At 41.4% G+C, this 23,770-nt stretch overlaps 1 protein-coding gene across 1 annotated transcript in view; it reads right to left on the reverse strand.

The window, feature by feature from the left end:
* The window catches only part of USP37 (ubiquitin specific peptidase 37), a 343,747-nt gene that overhangs the window by 171,650 nt on the left and 148,327 nt on the right, over window positions 1–23,770 (reverse strand). Inside the window, exons 8-9 of the mRNA XM_053712385.1 lie at window positions 21,967–22,169; window positions 21,768–21,879 (exon numbers count right to left, since the gene is read on the reverse strand). Of these exons, the coding sequence (XP_053568360.1) occupies window positions 21,768–21,879; window positions 21,967–22,169 (315 nt within the window). The remainder of the gene's footprint in view (window positions 1–21,767; window positions 21,880–21,966; window positions 22,170–23,770) is intronic.

Genomic DNA, 23,770 nt, shown 5'->3' on the forward strand with positions numbered 1-23,770 from the left:
GTCCTTGTATTAGAAGGTCCTTCCTCAACGAAAGTCTCCAGGGTGGCAGAGATGCCATCTCCACCAGATCCGCATACCAAATCCTGCGCGGCCAGGCCGGCACTATGAGGATCACCAATGCCCTCTCTCTCCTCTTTGATTCGAGCAATAACCCAAGGAACAAGAGCAAACTGAGGAAATAGGTATGCTAGACCAGGGGTCGCCAACCTTTCGGACCTCAGGGGCCACTAAACTAACAATTTTGAATCCCGTGGACTACTAACATTATTTTTTTTTTTTTTTTTTAAAAGGTACAAACCCCTATAATGTGTATATTTAAAGAATTATGTTTAAAAGGACCACAAGACTTACAAGTCACCTCCCCAGTTAGGAATTATTAAAAACTACTTATGATCATGGACAGACATTGGAGTCATAAATTAAGTTTATATCAGAAAGCTCTCAATATGGATATGAGCTAATCACAACTGATGTTACAGGCAATTACTATAATACTGGTGGGATATGGCTGATCTGCTGGATGGCAATTACTGGAATTCAGGTGGAATGGCTTTGTGCGCGGTTAAATTATTAGAATGAAAAATAATTAATATTTAATTTAAAAAAAAGAAGATGGAGGGGAGGAAGACAAACAGTGATGTAAGTCCATCTGAAGGAATTAGGAAAACTACTACAAAGAGACAGGTAAAGGGAAGAGAATAAATTAAATACAAGAAATTATTTTTGAAGATTTTCTATACTTTTATTCAACTATTTCAAGCCAAGATTATACCAACCTCTGCTGGCTTTAGAATGGAAGCATCTTTCTATGAGCAGCGCGCTGGGCAGGAGGAGTTAAAAATACAATCTAGCTACGCAAGTTGCGCATTACTACGCAATGTGCATAGGGAGATTGTAATTTAACTCCTCTATCCGTTTTCACTGATGTCCAGCCAGGAACTGAAGGGAGTTGTGGCGCGATGGGGGTGACACCATCAGAAGAGATTAATTCCTGCTTGATGGTGCCAAGGACCACCAACATCTTCTCGTGGACCACCAGTGGTCCATGGACCACTGGTTGGCGACCACTGTGCTAGACTAAAGGTACAAGGGACCGCCAGAGCATCTATCAGATCCGCCTGGGGGTCCCTGGACCTTGACCCGTATCTCGGGAGCTTGGCATTCTGTTGGGATGCCATGAGATCCAATTCCGGCTGAGCCCACTTGAGAATCAGATCGGAAAACACTTCCGGATGGAGTTCCCACTCCCCTGGATGAAAAGTCTCCCTGTTCAAGAAATCCGCCTCCCAGTTGTCCACCCCTGGGATGTGGATCGCCGATAGGTAACAGCAGTGAGCGTCCACCCACTGAATTATTTTGGTTACTTCTGTTATTGCTAAGGAACTCCTCGTTCCTCCCTGATGATTGATGTAAGCCACTGAAGTTATGTTGTCCGACTGGAACCTGATAAACTGGACAGAGACTAACTGAGGCCAGGCCAGGAGAGCATTGTAGATCGCTCTCAGTTCCAGGATGTTTATAGGAAGAATAGCCTCTGGCTGAGTCCAAACTCCCTGAGCCTTTAGGGAGCCCCAGACTGCTCCCCACCCTAGAAGACTGGCGTCTGATGTCACAATCACCCACGATGGTCTGCGAAAGTAGATTCCCTGGGAAATGTGATCCAGAGACAACTACCATTGAAGGGAGCCCCTTGTCTCCTGTTCCAGAGTTATTCAAGGAGACAAGTCCACATAATCTTCGCTCCATTGACTGAGCATGCTTAACTGTAGAGGTCTGAGGTGGAACCGAGCAAACGGGATGATGTCCATTGCCGCTACCATCAGCCCGACTACCTCTGTACACTGAGCCACTGACGGCCGGGGAGTGGACTGAAGGACTATGTCTGTGTGGGATCTTGCTTGTTGAAAAGATGGCGCCTGGGCTAGAATGCCATCCAGATAAGAAGCCACCCCAATGCCCTGTGACTGAAGTACCGCCAACAGAGACACCAGAACCTTTGTAAAAATTCTAGGAGCAGTGGCCAACCTGGAAGGCAAACCTTAGGAACTTGTGATGATCCCTGTGAATTGTGATGATCCCTGTGAATAGGGACATGAAGGTACGCGTCCTTTAAATCCACTGTTGTCATAAATTGACCCTCCTGGATTAACGGAATCTTGGAACGAATAGTTTCCATCTTGAAGGACTGAACCCTTAGAAGTTTGTTTAGACTCTTGAGATCTAAAATAGGTCTGAAGGTTCCCTCCTTTTTGGGAACAACAAACAGATTGGAATAAAAGCCCTGAACCTGTTCTAGTTCTGGAAAAGGAACAATCACTCCCAGGGCGGAGAGGTCTCTTACGCAATGTAAGAACGCCTCTCTTTGTCTGGTTTGCAGATAATCTTGAAAGAAGAAACCTGCCTCTGGGAGGAAACCTTTTGAACTCTAGTTTGTATCCCTGGGACACTATCTCTATTGCCCAGGGATCCTGAACATTCTGAACCCAAACCTGAGCGAAGAAAGAAAGTCTGCCCCCTACAAGATCCAGTCCCGGATGGGGGGCATGCCCTTCATGCTGTATTGGATTTAATAGCAGGCTTCTAGGATTGCTTTCCCTTAGTCCAAGACTGGTTAGGTCCCCATGCAGGTTTAGATTGTTCCTGCTTAGAGGAGGAAGATGAAGAATTTCCCTTGAAATTTCGAAAGGAACGAAAATTGCTCTGTCATCCCTTCTGCTTGTTTCTCTTATCTTGAGGGAGAAGATGACCCTTACCTCCCGTGATATCAGAGATAATTTCCATTAGGACGGGTCCGAACAAGGTCTTCCCCTTGTAAGGAATAGCCAGAAGCTTAGACTTTGAAGGCACATCCGCAGACCAAGGTTTCAACCATAAAGCTCTGCGGGCTAGAATAGAGAAACCCGAAATCTTAGCTCCCAGTTTAATAATTTGAAGGGAAGCATCCGTAATAAAGGCATTGGCAAGCTTCAGAGCCTTTATCCTGTCCTGGATTTGTTCCAAGGAAGTCTCAGTCCTAAGAGACTCAGACAGAGCATCAAACCAATAGGCCACCGCGCTAGTGACGGTAGCAATGCACGTAGCTGGTTGCCACTGCAGGCCCTGGTGAAAAATAAATTCTTCTTAAGTAGACCCTCTAACTTCATATCCATAGGATCCATGAAAGCACAATTATCCTCTATGGGAATAGTAGTCCGCTTGGCTAAGGTGGAAACGGCCCCTTCCATCTTATGAACAGTTTGCCAAGTTTCCTTAAAAGAGTCAGCTTTGGGAAACATCTTCTTGAAAATAGGAGAAGGAGAAAAAGGAATGCCTGGTCTCTCCCATTCCTTATTAATAATCTCCGAAGCTCTCTTTGGAACTGGAAATACATTTGAGTAAGAAGGAACCTCAAAGTATCTGTCCAATTTACTAGACTTCTCAGGGATAACCACAACTGTGGAGTCACAGTCATTCAAAGTGACTAATACCTCCCTAAGCAATAGGCGGAGGTGTTCTAGTTTAAATCTAAAAGTTACAACCTCCGAATCCGTCAGAGGCAAAGCATTCTATGAATCTGAGATTTCCCCCTCAGATACTACATCATTACCCTCGTCCTCGTGTCCTTGGGAGGGCACCTCTGAAATTGCAACAATGGCGTAAGAACTTACTGAGTGTCTGGTTTTCCTCTTACGTTTGCCCTGCAACATTGGAAAGGCAGACAATGCTTCAGAAATGGTACAAGACATAAGAGAAGCTTTGTCATGTAAAGTAACTCCAGCGGGCGCTAGAGCAGACGTGCAGGGCTAAGCTTGTGCGGGCGGTAAACTTTGGGACGCTTGGAGAGAAAGCTGCAGCATAACATGACCCTCGTCAGAACCCTCGGCAGCATCCGCTTTTGAAAAGTTTTCTCTGAAAAAAATCTTTTCCCTAGAATTTAAAGTCCTCTCAATACATGTGGGACAGAAAGGGATTTGTGGTTCCACATTTGCTTCAAAACACAAGGAACAAGAAGCATTTTGTAAGGCCCCTTGGTCCATACTGTACACAATTAATCCTTTTATCTGATAAAAAAAAATTAAAACCAAAAAACGTTACTGTCTCTTTAATTTAAAAGTAACTACTTTTTTAACTTTAAGGCCTGTAAGGTTATTTTCTCTTGTTAAGTGTATCCAGTCCACGGATCATCCATTACTTATGGGATATTCTCCTTCCCAACAGGAAGTTGCAAGAGTTCACCCACAGCAGAGCTGCTATATAACCCCTCCCCTAACTGCCATATCCAGTCATTCTCTTACAACCCTCAACATAGGTGGAGGTCGTGAGAGGACTGTGGTGTTTTATACTTAGTTTATTTCTTCAATCAAAAGTTTGTTATTTTTAAATGGCACCGGAGTGTGCTGTTTATCTCAGGCAGTATTTGGAAGAAGAATCTGCCTGCGTTTTTCTATGATCTTAGCAGAAGTAACTAAGATCCATTTGCTGTTCTCACACATTCTGAGGAGTGAGGTACTTCAGAGGGGGAATGGCGTGCAGGTTTTCCTGCAAATAAGGTATGTGCAGTAAAATATTTTTCTAAGAAATGGAATTGACTAAGAAAATGCTGCTGATACCGAAGTAATGTAAGTAAAGCCTTAAATGCAGTGAGAGCGACTGGTATTAGGCTTATTAATAGAGATATATACTCTTATAAAAATGTGTTTTAAAACATTTGCTGGCATGTTTAATCGTTTTTTGACATATGTTTGGTGATGAAACTTATTGGGGCCTAATTTTTCCACATGGCTGACTTAAATTCTGCATAGAAACAATTAACTGAGGCTTCCCACTGTTGTAATATGAGTGGGAGGGGCCTAATTTAGCGCTTTTTTGCGCAGTTAAAATTACAAAATGAATCATCCAGATTCCCTCAACAGTCCCATGAATACTACAGGACATCTCTAAAGGGCTAAAAGACTTCCAAAATCGTTTATAGGGAAGGTAATCCACAGCTCAGCTGTGGCAGTTTTGTTGCGTCTGTTAAAAAACGTCTGTCGTTTTTTTTTATCTGCTTTTTGCATTAAGGGGTTAATCATCCATTTGCAAGTGGGTGCAATGCTCTGTTAACTTATAACATATACTGTAAAAATTACGTTTGATGTACTGCCTTTTTTCCACTGTTTTTCAAATTTTGACAAAATTTGTTTCTCTTAAAGGCACAGTAACGTTTTTTATATTTGCTTGTTAACTTGATTTAAAGTGTTTTCCAAGCTTATTAGTCTGTTCTAACATGTCTGACATAGAGGAAGCTCTGTGTTCATTATGTTTAAAAGCCATGGTGGAACCCCATCTTAGAATGTGTACCAGATGTACTGATTTCATGTTAAGCAATAAAGATAATTTTTTGTCTTTAAAAACATTATCACCAGAGGATTCTGTCGAGGGGGAAGTTATGCCGACTAACTCTCCCCACGTGTCAGACCCTTTGACTCCCGCTTTAGGGACTCACGCTCAAATGGCGCCAAGTACATCAAGGGCGCCCATAGCGTTTATTTTACCAGAGGATTCTGTCAAGGGGGAAGTTATGCCGAATAACTCTCCCCACGTGTCAGACTCTTCGACTCCCGCTCCAGGGATTCACGCTCAAATGGCGCCTAGTACATCAAGGGCGCTTATAGCGTTTATTTTACAAGACATGGCGAAAGTTATGAATAATACTCTGGAAGCGGTATTAGTCAGACTACCTGAAATTAAAGGAAAGCGAGATAGCTCTGGGGATAGATACAGAGCATACAGATGCGTCAAGAACCATGTCTGTTACTGCCTCACAATATGCAGAAGCTGAGGGGAGCTTCAGACTGTGGGTGATATTTTTGACTCAGGGGAGATGATTTAACCTGATTCCGATATTTCTACATTTAAAGTTTATGCTTAAGATCCTCCACTTGTTACTCAGGGAGGTTTTAGCAGCTCTGAATGACTGTGTTACAATCACAGTGCTAGAGAAATTGTGTAAACTGAATAGATACTATGCAGTGCCGGTGTGTACTGATGTTTTTTCCAATACCTAAAGAGGTTTACAGAAATTATTAATAAGGAATGGGATAGACCAGGTGTGCCGTTCTCTTCCCCTCCTATTTTTAGAAAAATGTTTCTAACAGAAGCCACCACACGGGACTTATGGCAGACGGTCCCTAAGGTGGAGAGAAGAGTTTCTACTCTAGCTAAGCGTACCACTATCCCTGTCGAGGACAGTTGTGCTTTTTTAGATCCAATGGATAAAAAATTAGAGGGTTACCTTAGGAAAATGTTTATTCAACAAGGTTTTATCCTGCAGCCCTTGCATGCATTGCTCCTGTCACTGCTGCTGCGGCGTTCTGGTTGGAGTCTCTGGATGAGGCTTTACAGGTAGCGACGCCATTGGATGAATATACTTGTCAAGCTAAGAGCACTTAAGCTAGCCAATTCCTTTGTTTCTGATGCCTTTGTTTATTTGACTAAACTAACGGCTAAGAATTCAGTTTTTACTATACTGGCACGCAGAGCGCTATGGCTTATCTCATGGTCAGCTGTCGTGACTTTAATAAATAAGCTACTTAACTTTCCTTCAGGGGACAGACCCTATTAGGGCCTGGTTTGAAGGAGATCATTACTAATATCACTGGAGGAAAAGGGCTTGCCCTTCTTCAGGACAGGTCCAAATCAAGGGCCAAGACAGTCTAATTTTCGTGCCTTTCGAAACTTCAAGGCAGGTGTGGCATCAACTTACTCTTAGGCAAATCAAGAGGGTACTTTTGCTCAGTCCATGACGGTCTGGAGACAACCGGACCTGGAACAAGGATAAGCAGGCCAAGGAGCCTGCTGCTGCTGCATCTTAGACAGCATGAAGGAAAGGTCCCCTATCCGGTAACGGATCCTGTGGGGGGCAGATTTTCTTTTTTTCGCCCAGGCGTGGGCAAGAGATGCCCAGGATCCTGGGCATTGGAAATTATATCCCAGAGATATCTTCTGAATTTCAAAGCTTCCCCTTCGAAATAGGGGAGATTTTACCTTTCACAATTATCTGCACACCAGATAAAGAAAGAGGCATTCTTACATTGTGTACGAGACCCATCCAGTTCCAAGACAGGAACAAGGTCAGAGTTTTTCTCAGATCTGTTCGTGGTTCCCAAGGAGAGGGAACCTTCAGACCTATTTTGGATTTAAAGATCTTAAATAAATTCCTTAGAATTTCATCATTTATGATGACATCTATTTGTACCATCTTAACTAGGATCCAGGAGAGTCAATAGAGGACTACAATGGATTTGAAGGATACTTTTCCTCACATAACGATGCATAAGGATCACCATCGTTTTTTTCAGGTTTGCCTTGCTAGACAGGCATTACCAGTTTGTTGCTCTTTCCTTTGGGTTAACTACAGCCCCAAGAATCTTTAGAAGTGGCCCCTTATTTAGGCATTGAACTTCAAATTGCCAAGTCTCATATGGATGTAGTACTGGCATTTCTGAGATCGCAGGGGTGGAAAGTGAACAAGGAAGGAGTTCTCTATCCCCAATCTCAAGGGTTTCCTTCCTAGGGACTCTGATAGATTCTGCAGAAATGAAAATTTACCTGACGGAGTCCAGGTTGTCAAAGCTTCTAAATTACTGCCGTGTTCTTCATTCCATCCGCGCTCTTTGGTGGCTCTGTACATGAATGTAATCGGCCTAATGGTAGCGGCAAGGGACATAATACCGTTTGCACGCCTACATTTCTGACCGCTGCAACTATGCATGCTCAGTCAATGGAACGGGGATTACACAGATTCGTCCCCTTCTTAAATCTGGACCAAGAGGCCAGAGATTCTCTTCTCTGGTGGCTATCTCGGGTCCATCTGTCCAAGGGTATGACCTTCCGCAGGTCAGATGGGACAGTTGTTACAACAGATGTCAACCTTTTAGGTTGGGATACAGTCTGGGACTCCCTGAAGATTCAGGGATAGTAGACTCAGGAGGAAACCCTCCTTCTAATAAATATTCTGGAATTGGGAGCGATATTCCATACTCTTCAGGCTTGGCCTCAGTTAGCAACTCTGAGGTACATCAGATTCAGTCGGACAATATCACGACTGTGGCTTACATCAACCATCAAGGGGGAACAGAAGTTCCCTAGCGATGTTAGACATTTTTAAATAATTCACTGGACAGAGACTCTCTCTTGTCTATAAACTCTCCATATCCCAGGTGTTGAGAACTGGGAGGTGGATTTTCTAAGTCGTCAGACTTTTCTCCCGGGGAAGTGGGGAATTCCCTCCGGAGGTCTTTGCACAAGATCAAGCAGGAGACTGCTTTGGTGTTTTTAACAGCGCCTGTGTGGCCACGCAGGACCTGGTATGCAGATCTGGTGGACATGTCGTTCTTTCCATCATATCATCTGCTTCTGAGACAGGACCCTCTATCTCAGGGTCCTTTCAACCATCTATATTAAACTTCTCTGAGATGGACTGCCTGGAGACCGAATGCTTGATGTTATCGAAACATGGCTTCTCCAAGTGAAAGCCTGTCACTAGCAAACTTTAACATAGATATAGCATAAATATCTTATTGATATGAATCCAAGGGTTACTCATGGAGTAAAGTCCGGATTCCCAGGATACTATCTTTTCTCCAAGATGATTTTGAGAAAAGGGGTTGTCAGCTAGTTCCTTAAAATGACAGATTCCTACTCTGTCTATTCTTTTGCACAAGCGTCTGGCAGATTCTCCAGACGTTCAGGCATTTTGTCAGGCTTTGGTTAGAACCAAGCCTGTGTCTAAACCTATGGCTCCGCCATGGAGCTTAAACCTGATTATTGAGGTTTTTCAAGGAGTTCCGTGTGATCCTTTTCATTCTATAGATATCAAACTTTTTATCCTGGAATGTTCCTTTTTGGTAGATATTTCCTCGGCTTGTAGAGTCTCCGAGTTATCTGCTTCACAATGTGATTCTCCTTATCTGGTCCTCCGTGCGGATAAGGTAGTCCTGTGTATCAAGACTGGGTTTTTAACCTAAGGTGGTATCCAACAAGATTATCACTCAAGAGAGTGTTGTTCCATTCTTGTATTCTAATCCTTCTTCAAAGATGGAACGTCGTTTACACAATTTGGACGTGATTCGTGCTTTAAAGTTTTTCTTACAAGCTACTTCAGATTTTCATCAAACATTTACTTGGTTTGTTGTCTACTCTGGACAGAGGAGAGGTCAAAAGACTTCAGCAACCTCTTTCTTTCTTTTTGGTTAAAAGCATAATTCGTTTAGCTTGTGAGACTGCTGGACAGCAGCCTCCTGAAGGGATTACAGCTCATTCTATTAGAGCTGTGGCTTTCACTTGGGCCTTTTTTAAAATGAGGCTTCTGTTGAACAGATTTACAAGACGGCGTCTTGGTCTGCACTTCATATTTTGCTTCTTTGGAGGCTATTTTTGGGAGAAAGGATTTTTTCAGGCAGTGGTCTCTTCCGTTTAAGTTCCTGCCTTGTCCCTCCCTTCATCCGTGTACTTTAGCTTTGGTATTGGTATCCCATAAGTAATGGATGATCCGTGGACTGGATACACTTAACAAGAGAAAACATAATTTATGCTTACCTGATAAATTTATTTCTCTTGTAGTGTATCCAGTCCACGGCCCTCCCTGTCATTTTAAGGCAGGTAATTTTTTCATTTAAACTAGTCACCACTGCACCCTATGGTTTTTCCTTTCTCTGCATGTTTTCGGTCGAATGACTGGATATGGCAGTTAGGGGAGGAGCTATATAGCAGCTCTGCTGTGGGTGAACTCTTGCAACTTCCTGTTGGGAAGGAGAATATCCCATAAGTAATGGATGATCCGTGGACTGGATACACTACAAGAGAAATAAATTTATCAGGTAAGCATAAATTATGTTTTTCTCGCTACCAAAATAAGGCAATAAAAAGAAAAAAACACCTCTGCACCCCAGCAACTGTGCCGAGGTTCTCCTACCTGACCGGAAAAACCGGGAGCCTGTGTATCTGCTCAGCAATTATCAATCCGCTTCGCTGTAGATCCGTTGCACTGCAGAAGTAACCTCAAGCCGGAGCGCTACAGTACAGATTCCAGCCGGTGCTAGAAATGCATGCTCTATCACGGACCATGCGTTCCCAGACAGCACCTCAGAAAATGTGGCCTGAATAACTTACTGACCGAAGCGCAAGAGAATTGGCGCAAAGTCGGAAGCTCCGCCCATCATGGGCGTATCACATCAGCAGGAAAAACACTGTTCCGTTTTAACACCTAAGTACACTCTGTTAGCAAAGGGTACTTGAATAAAGTGAAACCACCAGAGCAATGATCCCCAGCCCCAGTGCCTGCACTTATATGCTGTCTCAACACTAATCCAGAATAGGAGAGTCCTTTGTATCCCAATATAAGTGCCTTTCCAATTGCACTTAACAATAATGGCGTGCTTACTCCTTCCTGGATCCCCCCCAGAAAATATATAAAGTAGCACTTACCTTAACTTCTGCCTGACAGCAAGGCAGCTCACAGGCTTAAGAGGTCCTCTCCCTCCCATTGACCTGTGGAAAAAGAGGCATGTTGAGTAATCTTTCCTCAGGCTAAGGCATACAGGGCAGCAAGAATATATGGGAGACGCAGTGAGAATTATGTCCCACAAGTTCCCATTGCTCTAAAGCCACCAAAGCTCTACTGAAGAGACTGATATGGACTACGGCTACACCCTAGGACAAAGCAGCACAATATTGCACTACTTTAAAATAATAAACTCTTGATTGAAGAATTTATTCTAAAACCTCACTTTACCACTTCCTATCACTAACGTAGGCAAAGAGAATGACTGGAGTGGGAGGGAAGGGAGGAGCTATTTAACAGCTCTGCTGCTCTTTGCCGCCTCCTGCCGACCAGGAGGTGAATATCCCATTAGTAATTAAGATGATCTGTGGACTCATTGTGTCTTGAAAACCCCAGCTTCGTCCTCAGTACCGAAACACTAAGTAAGGCAGGTCACACTGGAGAGCAGATAGTTCCGACACTCTACGAGGAGAGGAAATAGCAAACACTTTGCAAGTGAGTAACTTAATATCAATAGAACGCATAGGCTCAAAAGGTAACTAAGAACAAGGTTAAGGATCCATTGAGAAGCAACAGATTTAAAAACCGGTCTAATTCTGGCAATAACCTAAACAAACTCCTAAACATCTGGCAAATTAGCCAACTTTTTGTGCAATAAAACTGAAGAAATCTGACTCTTAAGGGAACTAGGCAACATGCCTTTCTTCAGGCCATCCTGAACAAACAGCAGGATATGTGGAATCCTCACTCTATGCCAGGAGAATCCACACTCCTTACACACCAAAAGCGATAAGCACTCCAAACCTTGTTAAATACACCTCGTAACAGGCTTGCACGCCTAAAGGAGAGTATCAAACACTGTCTCAGGGAATCCACTCGGAGACAAAACTAGCCGTTCAATCTCCACTCAGTCAGTCTCAGAGTATCTAGATTTTGATAGAAGAACGGACTCTGCTCTAGAAGGTCCAGCCTCAGAAGCAACCGCCACAGAGGAGCATACTACAACTGCATACAAGGAGCCAAAAGGATCGTTTAAATTCTCTCCTGTTTGATTCAAGCTGCCACCCGGTGCAAAAGAACAATCGGAGGAAACAGATACACTAGTTTGAAGTGTCATGGGACTGCCAATGCGTCCAACTCGTCTGAGGATCTTGATCCATATCTCGGTAGTTTGGCATTGAGGCAGGAAGACAGCAAATTTATCTCCAGACATCCCACCTGTGGGTGATTTTGCAGAACACTTCCTGATTTAGGGATCATTCCCCGGAGTGAAGGGTCTGTCTGCTCAGGAACTCTGCTTTTCCACACTTGGTATGTGAATAGCTGATATCTGACATTGATAAGTCTCTGCTATTTTGGAGAATGCAGGATACATACTGCATTGCCAGAGAACTGCGCGTTCCTCCTTGATTAACATAAGCCACCATCGTGATGTCAGATTGGAATCTAATATAATGGGCGGAACGAAGCCGAGTCCACAACAAAAGAGCATTGAAGATGGCCCTCTATTCCAGAATGTTGATAGAAAGAGAAGCTTCCTCCGGGCACCAATTTCCCTGAGCCTTCAGAGAACCCCACACAGCGACCCACCCCGACTCGAGTCTGTTGTGATAATCACCCAGGATGATCGTAGAAAGCACATCCCCTGAAGGATGGGATTCTGTGACTACTACCAAGAGAGAGAGACATTACCTGAGACAGGTCGGAATGACTTCTATTGTCTGAGCTTAAATAACTGTAGAGGTCTCATACGAAAATGGGCAAACAAAGTAGCATCCGAGGCCACAACCATAAGACCTACCACCTCCATTCATTGGGCTACTGAAGACAAAGGCGTAGATTGGAGCAGGCGACAGGCAGCCTTAAAGCTTCTCCCTGAGCTGATCGGTGAGGTAAATCCGATGATCGCCAGGAAATTCACAATCTTGCTGGGAATGAGGGCGCTCTTCTCCAGATTTACCTTCCAGCCATGCACCTGAAGATACCAGAGTAACTTCTCAGTGTGAGATCTTGCTAAAGGTAAAGATGGTGCCTAGACCAATATATTGTCCAGGTACGAAGCTCCTGTAATGCCCCGTAGTTGGACAGCAGCAAGTAAAGCCCCCAATACATTTGTAATCCTTGGGGCCGTGGCTAGACCAAACGGGAGCTCTATAAATTGGTGGAGTTTGTCTAGGAAGGCAAACTGAAGATACTGGTAGTGATCTCGGTGGATCGGGATATGAAGGTACCCATCCTTCAGATCTATGGTAGCCATAAGTTGACCCTCTTGAACGAGAGGCAGTATAGACATTATGGTTTCCATTTTGAAAGAGGATACCTTTACAAACCTGTTGAGAGATTTGAAGTACAGGATAAGATGAAACGTGCCCTCTTTCTTGGAAACGAAGAAGAGAACTGAAAAAAACCCTCTTCCCCTCTGTGACTGAGGTAAAGGGAAGATCACACCCATGGCTATCAAATCATCCATGCAGTTTAGAAATGCTGGCCTTCTCAGAGATCCTTGATAGGAGGAACCTGCCCCGTGGAGGGAGAGATCAGAACACTATCTTGTATCCCTGAGAAATAATGTCCAGCACTAAAGGGTCCTGGACCCACTGAGCCCAAGCCTTCTGAAAGAGGGATCATCTGCCCCCACACGACCTGAGACCAGTTTGGGGGCAAACCCATCATGCTGACTTGTCTCTGGTAGATTTGGGGTGCTTGTTCTTGCTCCACCCTTGGTTGGGCTTCCAGACATTTCACTCTGCAATATTCCTCTTGTCCGGAAAAAGGAACAAAAACATCCCGCAGAGCGACCCTTAACCTTATTCTTTTTATCCCGATGTAGAAAGACATCCTTTCCCCCGTGACAGTTGTGATGGTAGAGTCCAGGCCCTTTCCAAAAAGGGACCTACCCTTGAAGGACAACCATAGACTTGGAGACCATGTACGCTGTCCAATACTTGAGGAATAGAGCTGTCCTGGCTAGTACAGCAAAGCTAGAATTCTTAGCATTAATTCGGACAATCTGGATAATGAAATTACAGGTGTAGGCGTTTGCAGTCGTTAAGGCCATATACGTTCCTGGATCTCCTCCAAGGGCGATTCTACCGTAATCAGAGCCGATAAGGATTCACACCAGAATTTTGCAGCTCCAGCCACTGCAGCAATTCCAACTGCAGGTTGAAAAAGAGAAACAGACTGAAGGAAGACTTTCCTCAGATATCCCTCTAACATCCTATTGATAAGGTCCTTGAAGGATGTGCTATCCTCTAGCACCACAGAAGGAACTACAGAAAAGCAAAATGTCCACAGCACCAAATTTTATAAAGAAATTCTTTGCTTAATAAAAGCATCAAGGCACACAACAACAACAAAACGCAACGTTTTGGGATATTCACCCTTAATCATGCTAATACAGAATACCTGTGTGTTGCTCCTTATATACCATATACATTAACTCTTGCATTACCTATATATTTCACATATAATACACATTATGGCGCTACCTTGCGGCCAGCAGGTAATTTCTAAACATTTAAAAAAAAACAAAAAAAAAAAACCTTAATTTAAAAAAAAGAAGTAAAACGAACGGTATTTTACCTTATCAGATAGTGTTTTATTTTAGTTCAAAATACATACATTTTGTTACAGAAACACTGACATATCAATTTCTCTATTGATTCCCTTGGGTATTAATGTTTCCAATTGTGGATCCAAAATAATTCCTTTCTATTAAGCAGTAGTTCCCTATTCCCAAAGTCTCCTCAAGGGACCCACACTGTCAATTTGCCATCTTAACTGGGATATAGGGTGCCCAGCTTCAAGGAAAGGACAGGCCACTGGTGCCTGTCACCACATCCAAGATTAAATGTGTGTTGACTAAGTCTGTCTTTGATTTTTCTTACTGTCTTTCCTAAATAGATTCTAGAACATGGGCACTTTATCAAGTAGATAACATATGATGATACACATTTATAAAAACCATTTTGAAATTTTTCCCTGTATGGGGATGTACAAAATGCCTTGCCCTTTATAATGGAGTTACAGCTAGCACAGCATAAACATGGGTAGGTACCATTATTATGAAAGGTGATTTAACCGATGTCCTTTCTTACCGGTCCCTATATCATTTTCAACCATTAAATCTTTTAGGTTTGTAACCCGTCTATAGGACATAAGGGGATATTGTTGAAAAAACACAATTTATGTAAGAACTTAACTGATAAATTAATTTTATTCATGTTGGCAAGAGTCCATGAGCTAGTGACATATGGGATATACAATCCTACCAGGAGGGGCAAAGTTTCCCAAACCTCAAAATACACCCCTCACCACAACCACAATTCAGTTTAATGAATAGCCAAGAGGTGGGGTGATAAAGAAAGGAGTAGAAAGCATCAACAAAGGAAATTTGGAAATAATTGTGCTTTATACAAAAAAATCATAACCACCATAAAAAGGGTGGGCCTCATGGACTCTTGCCAATATGAAAGAAATGAATTTATCAGGTAAGTTCTTACATAAATTGTGTTTTCTTTCATGTAATTGGCAAGAGTCCATGAGCTAGTGACATATGGGATATCAATACCCAAGATGTGGATCGCCACTCAAGAGTCACTAGAGAGGAAGGGAATAAAATATAAACAGCCATAATCTGCTTAAAAAATTAATCCACAACCCAAAAATATAAGTTTATTTCATTTGAAAGAAAAAAACTTAAATCAAAGGCAGAAGAATCAAACTGAAACAGCTGCCTGAAGAACTTTTCTACCAAAAACTGCTTCCGAAGAAGCAAATACATCAAAACGGTAGAATTTAGTAAATGAATGCAAAAAGGACCAAGTTGCCGCTTTGGAAATCTGATCAACTGAAGCTTCATTCTTAAAAGCCCACGAAGTGGAGACTGATCTAGTAGAATGAGCTGTAATTCTCTGAGGCGGGGTCTGACCCGACTCAAAATAAACTTGATGAATCAAAAGTTTCAACAAGGAAGCCAAGGAAATAGCAGAAGCCTTCTGACCTTTCCTAGGACCAGAAAATAAAACAAATAGACTTGAAGTCTACTTGAAATCTTTAGTAGCTTCCACATAATATTTCAAAGCTCTTACCACATCCAAAGAATGTAAGGAATTTTCCAAAGAATTCTTAGGATTATGACAAGGAAGGGACAACAATTTCTCTACTAATGTTGTTAGAATTCACAACCTTAGGTAAAAATTAAAAAGAAGACCGCAAAACTGCCTTATCCTGATGAAAAAATCAGAAAAGGAGATTCACAAGAAAGAGCAGATAACTCAGAAACTCTTCTAACAGAAGAGATGGCCAAAAGGAACAACACTTTCCAAGAAAGTAGTTTAATGTCCAAAAAATGCATAGGTTCAAATGGAAGAACCTGTAAAGCCGTCAGAACCAAATTAAGACTCCAAGGAGGAGAAATTGATTAAATAACAGGCTTAATAAGAACGAAAGCCTGTACAAAACAGTGTATATCAGGAAGTATAGCAATCTTTCTGTGAAATAAAACAGAAAGAGCGGAGATTTGTCCTTTCAAGGAACTTGCAGACAAACCCTTATCCAAACCGTCCTGAAGAAACTGTAAAATTCTAGGAATTCTAAAAGAATGCCAGGAGATTTTATGAGAAGAACACCATGAAATGTAAATCTTCCAAACTTTATAATAAATCTTTCTAGAAACAGATTTACGAGCTTGTAACATAGTATTAATCATTGAGTCAGAGAAACCTCTATGACTTAGTACTAAGCATTCAATTTCCATACCTTCAAATTTAATGATTTGAGATCCTGATGGAAAAACAGACCTTGAGATAATAGGTCTGGCCGAACGGAAGTGGCCAAAGCGGGCAACTGGACATCCAAACCAGATCCGCATACAAAAACCTGTGTGTGGCCATGCTGGAGCCACCAGCAACACAAATGATTGTTCCATGATGATTTTGGAGATCACTCTTGAAAGGAGAACTAGAGGCGGGAAAATGTAAGCAGGATGATAACACCAAGGAAGTGTCAGCGCATCCCCTGCTTCCGCCTGAACATCCCTGGACCTGGACAGGTATCTGGGAAGTTTCTTGTTTAGATGAGAGACCATGAGATCTATCTCTGGAAGACCCCACTACTGAACAATCTAAGAAATCACATCTGGATGGAGAGACCACTCCTCTGGATGTAAAGTCTGGCGGCTGAGATAATCCGCCTCCCAATTGTCTACACCTGGGATAAGTACCACAGAGATTAGACAAGAGCTGGATTCCGCCCAAACAAGTATCCAAGATACTTTTTCCATAGCTTGGGGACTGTGAGTACCACCCTGATGATTGACACATGCCACTGTTGTGATATTGTCTGTCTGAAAACAAATGAACGGTTCTCTCTTTAGCAGAGGCCAAAACTTAAGAGCTCTGAGAATTGCAAGGAGTTCTAAAATATTTATTGGTAATCTCGCCTCTTGAGATTTCCAAGCCCCTTGTGCTGTCAGAGATCCCCAAACAGCTCCCCAACCTGAAAGACTTGCATCTGACAGTCCAGGTTGGCCGAACAAAAGAAGCCCCTCGAACTAAACGATGGTGATCTATCCACCATGTCAGAGAGTTTCGTACATTGATTCAGCATACAAAGCTGTAGAGGTCTCATGTGAAAACGAGCAAAGGGGATCGCGTCCGATGCTGCAGTCATGAGACCTAAAACTTCCATGCACATAGCCATAGAGACAGAGTCATGGACACTGAATCTATCTGGAAGCCTAAAAAGGTGACCCTTGTCTGAGGAATCAAGAAACGTTTGGTAAATTGATCCTCCAACCATGTTTCCAAAGAAACAACACTAGTAGATTCTTGTGAGATTCTGCAGTACGCAAAGACTGAGCTAGTACCAAGACATCATCCAAATAAGGAAACAGCGAAATACCCTGTTCTCTGATTACAGAGAGTAGGGCACCCAGAACCTTTGAAAAGATTATTGGAGCTGTTGCTAGGCCAAATGGAAGAGCAACAAATTGGTAATGCTTGTTTAGAAAAGAGAATCTCAGAAACTGATAATGTTCTGGATGAATTGGAATATGAAGGTATGCATCCTGCAAGTCTATTGTGGACATATAATGTCCTTGCTGAACAAAAGGCAGAATAGTCCTTATAGTCACCATCTTGAAAGTTGGTACTTTTACGAAACGATTCAAATTTTTTTAGATCCAGTACTGGTCTGAATAAATTTTCCTTCTTTAGTACAATGAATAGATTTGAATAAAAACTCCAAACCTTGTTCCTGAGGAGGAACTGGCATGATAACCCCTGAAGACTCCAGGTCTGAAACACTTCAGGAAAGCATGAGCTTTTACTGGATTTACTGGGATACGTGAGAGAAAAAATCTTCTCACAGGAGGTCTTACTCTGAATCCTATTCGATACCCTTGAGAGACAATGCTCTGAATCCAATGATATTGGACAGATTTTATCCAAATATCTTGAAAAACCTTAATCTGCCCCCTACCAGCTGAGCTGGAATGAGGGCTGCACCTTCATGCGGACTTAGGGGCTGACTTTGGTTTCCTAAATGGCTTGGATTTAATCCAACTTGAGGAAGGCTTCCAATTGGAAGCAGACTCCTTGGGGGGAAGATAGAGTTTTTATTCCTTATTCTGACGAAAGGAACGAAAAATGGTTAGAAGCCTTAGATTTACCCTTAGGTTTATAAACCTGAGGTAGAAAAAACTCCCCCCAGAGACAGTTGAAATAATAGAATCCAACTGAGAACCAAATAAATTATTACCTTGGAAAGAAAGAGATAGTAATCTAGATTTAGATGTCATATCATCATTCCAAGATTTAAGCCACAAAGCTCTTCTAGCTAAAGACATGGATCTAACATCAATTTTGATATCAAAAATGGCATCACAAATAAAACGATTAGCATATTGCAATAGGCGAATAATGCTAGATAAGTCAGAATCCAATTCCTGTTGCGCTAAATTCTCCAAACAGAAGGTTGATGCAGCCGCAACATCAGCCAAAGAAATTGCAGGTCTGAAAAGATGACCTGAATATAAATAGGCCTTCCTTAGATAAGATACAAGCTTCCTATCTAAAGGATCCTTAAAAGGAAGTACTATCTTCCATAGGAATAGTGGTACGTTTAGCAAGAGTAGAAATAGCCCCATCAACTTTGGGGATTTTTTCCCAAAACTCTATAGATTTTTAAGGTAAAGGATACAATTTTTTAAACCTTGAAGAAGGAATAAAAGAAGTACCTGGCTTATTCCATTCCCTAGAAATCATATCAGAAATAGCCTCAGGAATAGGAAAAACCCCTGGAGAAACCACAGGAGGTTTAAAAACAGCATTTAAACATTTATTAGACTGAACGTCAATAGGACTGGTTACCTCAATATCCAAAATAATTAAACACTTCCTTTAATAAAGAACGCATATACTCTATTTTAAATAAATAAGTAGATTTGTCAGTTTCAATGTCTGAGGAAGGATCTTCTGTATCAGATAGATCCTCATCAGAAGAGGATAAATTATGTTGTTGGTCATTTAAAATTTCATTAACTAAATGAGAAGTCTTAAAAGACCTTTACATTTATTACAAGGTGGAAATGCAGACAAAACCTTCAAAATAGAATCAGAAACAAATTCTTTAACATTTACAGGTATATCATGCACATTAGAAGTTGAAGGAGCTACAACTGGCAATGTGCTATTACTCATGGATACACTAACTGCATGTAAAAGTTTATCATGACAACTATTACAAATGACATTCGGCAAAATAATTTCAACAATTTTACAACAAATGCAGTTAGCTTTGGTAGGACCGATGTCAGGCAGCAATGTTCCAGCAGAAACTTCTGAGGCAGGATCAGATAAAGACATCTTGCAAGATGTAAGAGAAAAAACATAAAAAGTAAAATTATCTATTTCCTTATATGACAGTTTCAGGAATGGGGAAAAAAAGCAAATAGCATAGGCCTCTGATAGAGAAAAAAAAATCAAGAGGCAAACATCAATGGGGTATTGAAATAATGAAAAAGTTTGGCGCCAAGTATGACTCACAACGTAACGTAAACTTTTTGGCGCCAAAAATAACTGGAAATGACACACTCGCGTCACTAATGACGCAACCGTGTGAAAGGTCTCGGCGTCAACTATGACGCCGGAAATGACAAAGTTACGTCATATACGTATTTTTCCGCGCCAAAAATATTTTCACGCCAAGAATGACGCACTAAAGTTTAGCATTTGACGCCCCCGCGAGCCTAATGCCACCCGCAATTTGAAAGAAATAGTCAATTGAAAAAAGACTAAACCCCAGGTAAGAAAATTTTTTCTATAAAAGATGTTTATATTACCCAAATATGAAACTGACAGTCTGCAGAAGGAAATACATGAACCTGACTCATGGCAAATATAAGTACAATACATATATTTAGAACTTTATATAAATGCATAAAGTGCCAAACCATAGCTGAGGTGTCTTATGTAATAAAAAAAACATACTTACCAAAAGACACCCATCCAAATATAGCAGATAGCCAAACCAGTACAGAAACAGTTATCAGTAGAGGTAATGGTAAATTGAGAGTATATCGTCGATCTGAAAAGGGAGGTAGGAGATGAATCTCTACGACCGATAACAGAGAACCCATGAAATAGACCCCCGTTAGGGAAATCATCGTATTCAATAAGTGATACTCCCTTCACGTCCCTCTGACATTCGCTGTACTCTGAGAGGAATCAGGCTTCAACAATGCTGAGAAGCGTATATCAACGTAGAAATCTTAGCACAAACTTACTTCACCACCTCCATAGGAGGCAAAGTTTGTAAAACTGAATTGTGGGTGTGGTGAGGGGTGTATTTATAGGCATTTTGAGGTTTGGGAAACTTTGCCCATCCTGGTAGGATTGTATATCCCATATGTCACTAGCTCATGGACTCTTGCCAATTACATGAAAGAAAGTTATATTTTCTTGCTGCATTTTTTAAGCATGTGTCAGTGCTTTTTCATAATCTGAGATATTTCTTGACTATACATATTATATTGTGTGACACATACTAATCTGTCATTTTTCTTCTTGGTTCTCTGTACCACATTTTTCGCTTCCTCAAAAAGCTTATTTTTTTCAGCCTCAACAAGTTTATAGGGATAACCCCGCTGAGTAAATCTGTTTGCCATTTAATTCAATCTCTGATCCAAAGAACTCACTCACTATTCTTTGTAGCCTCATCTGGCTTCGAGAAGGTACACAGAAGGTACCGGGAACACATCTGAGGTTCTAAACTTCTAAAGACTGAAATCAAGCTTATGTAGCCGATTCTCCCCATTAGACTCCGACTAAGGTACACCCAGAGTACTTAAAACTTCCGTTTAGCAAGCATCTCAAATGCTCAATTTTAAATCAATGTTATTTCCTCAGAGTCCCCATCAGATTCTTTAGAGTCAGAGGATGAAAGTTCTCCCTCAGAGCTAAACAAGAAGTCGTCAGAAGGGTTTTCAATATTGACCACCGAAACAGCGGACCTCTAGTTCTAGAATAAACAAACAATGCATAGACCTAGCGAAACAATCACAGCGCTGTGGGAGTTTGCACCCCCTGACCTCAACATCGGTAAATTTGGCAATCATTAATAAGAAAAGGGAGTGCAAAGCCCAATTTGTGATCTGACAGCGGGATGCACACAGCAAGTCCAGTCGGAGGACCCTGTGCCGCTGTTGTGCAGACCGCTTCCCTGAAATAGTGCCTCAGCCCGAGGTCTTACGTATAGCGCGAGATTGCCCAAATATGTGCTTAAGTCGGAGCCATTAACTACTTAAGGCATGCAGTGTCTGAATAAAGAGCACATTTGAGAAAAAATGGCAACTCTCTTTAACAGCCATGTACTCTATTAGGCAACTTGCTATGAGAGGAATTTGTGCCACACACTATAGCTCAGGTACAACCAGTGTTACTAACACTGTTTTGCCTGAAAAGCAGGATAACATGGATTAGCTGGGAGAGGCATGGGAACTTCCCAGCGACAACCAGTAGCTAGCACAAATCAAAACTCTACAAAGAGAATTACATGGAGTCACATCTCCCCAGCTCTCTCTTGCAGGAATTATCCAATTGAGAGCATATGTCATATCTTCAGCAGAGCACCTCTCTCTGCCTATGTAACACTCATTTGTGTTAATGTACTGAAATAAGGTAGTATAAAAGAATGTGCGGCACAGAAAATAAATGTGAAACTTTCAAAACTATCAACATACCCTGAAAAAGAGGTCAAGAGAATCCTGTATGGATCGTGAAGATTTCTTTCCTCGAGGAAGGTCTATAGAAAGATCATTAAACTGTTCACGCTTGGTAACCGTTTCACCACACCTATACAAATCAGAATAATTTTTTATTTTTGACAAAATTGATAGACAATTATAGAAAATAGATATTTCATAATCATCTGATAGTTACATTTTACATGTAATTGAATGTTGCACCTCAAACTCCAAATTGCAGGTAACAGGACAGGTATAAACACGTGTTGTTGTAATGTCATCAATTGCTCTTCCTGAAGGAATATCTCCTGTATATGGCTCAGTCTTCCATGATTTGTTCAGCTTCTCCATGTCTTCTTTCAACTGATCCAAGCACTGGCTCAAAAACTCATGTGCATCCTGAAAACAAGACAGAATAAAATTATATAGTTTATAAATAAAATATTACAAGTCAAAAATCTAGAAAATAGCACATTTCTATAAGAGAAAAGTAAAGACTTTAGGGGAGCCACTTTTGGAATCTATTGCCCTGCACAGTATGATAAAATGTGCAATACTGTTTGTAGGCACTTTGGAATTTTGTCAAATATCAAAAGGTTGGGAGCGCCACTAGGAAGGCTAAAGTGTAGATACATAAACATATACACTAAACTACATAAATGTATAGTATTTATTAATAAATTAATTAGAAGAGTGCCAGATAAAGGGATGAAACGTGCTAACTGATGGTATTAAAATTTTCTTCATGCTTACCTAGGTACACTTAGAAATGTAGGACTGAGACTTGAACCTTTCCCATTATAAACTAAAAGTGGAACTTTCAGCTGTTTTCATAATTACATTAGGACTTAAATTTAATAAGCCTAAGGATCAAGAATGTTGAAAATGTTTATAAATAAACATGTATCATGAAATCTAGAGATCAGTTTTTGTCCCAAGGAGGAACATCCAGAGCTGAAATAATTGATGTAAGAACTTAACTGATAAATTAATTTCTATCATAGTGGCAAAAGTCCATGAGCTAGTGGCGTATGGGATATACATTCCTACCAGAAGGGGGCAAAGTTAGTGAGGTGTTAAAGGAGTAAAACTGTATTAAAAAGAGGAACAGGATAAACAAAGTGCTTTATTTATATATATATATATATATATATATATATATATATATATATATATATATATATATATATATATATATATATATATATATATATATATATATATATAAAAAAAATCATAACCCCAAAATAAAAAAATGGGTGGGTCTCATGGACTCTTGCCACTATGAAAAATGAATTTATCAGGTAAGTTCTTACATAAATTATGTTTTCTTTCATGTAAGTGGCAAGAGTCCACGAGCTAGTGACGTATGGGACATAATACCCAAGATGTGGAAGTCCACGAGTCTCTAGAGAGGGAGGGATAAAATAAAAAACAGAATTTATGCTTACCTGATAAATTACTTTCTCCAACGGTGTGTCCGGTCCACGGCGTCATCCTTACTTGTGGGATATTCTCTTCCCCAACAGGAAATGGCAAAGAGTCCCAGCAAAGCTGGTCACATGATCCCTCCTAGGCTCCGCCCACCCCAGTCATTCGACCGACGGACAGGAGGAAATATATATAGGAGAAATCATATGATACCGTGGTGACTGTAGTTAGAGAAAATAATTCATCAGACCTGATTAAAAAAACCAGGGCGGGCCGTGGACCGGACACACCGTTGGAGAAAGTAATTTATCAGGTAAGCATAAATTCTGTTTTCTCCAACATAGGTGTGTCCGGTCCACGGCGTCATCCTTACTTGTGGGAACCAATACCAAAGCTTTAGGACACGGATGAAGGGAGGGAGCAAATCAGGTCACCTAAACGGAAGGCACCACAGCTTGCAAAACCTTTCTCCCAAAAATAGCCTCCGAAGAAGCAAAAGTATCAAATTTGTAAAATTTGGCAAAAGTGTGCAGTGAAGACCAAGTCGCTGCCTTACATATCTGGTCAAC

This window comes from Bombina bombina, chromosome 1 (genome assembly GCF_027579735.1).
Source record: "Bombina bombina isolate aBomBom1 chromosome 1, aBomBom1.pri, whole genome shotgun sequence".
NCBI lineage: Eukaryota > Metazoa > Chordata > Amphibia > Anura > Bombinatoridae > Bombina > Bombina bombina.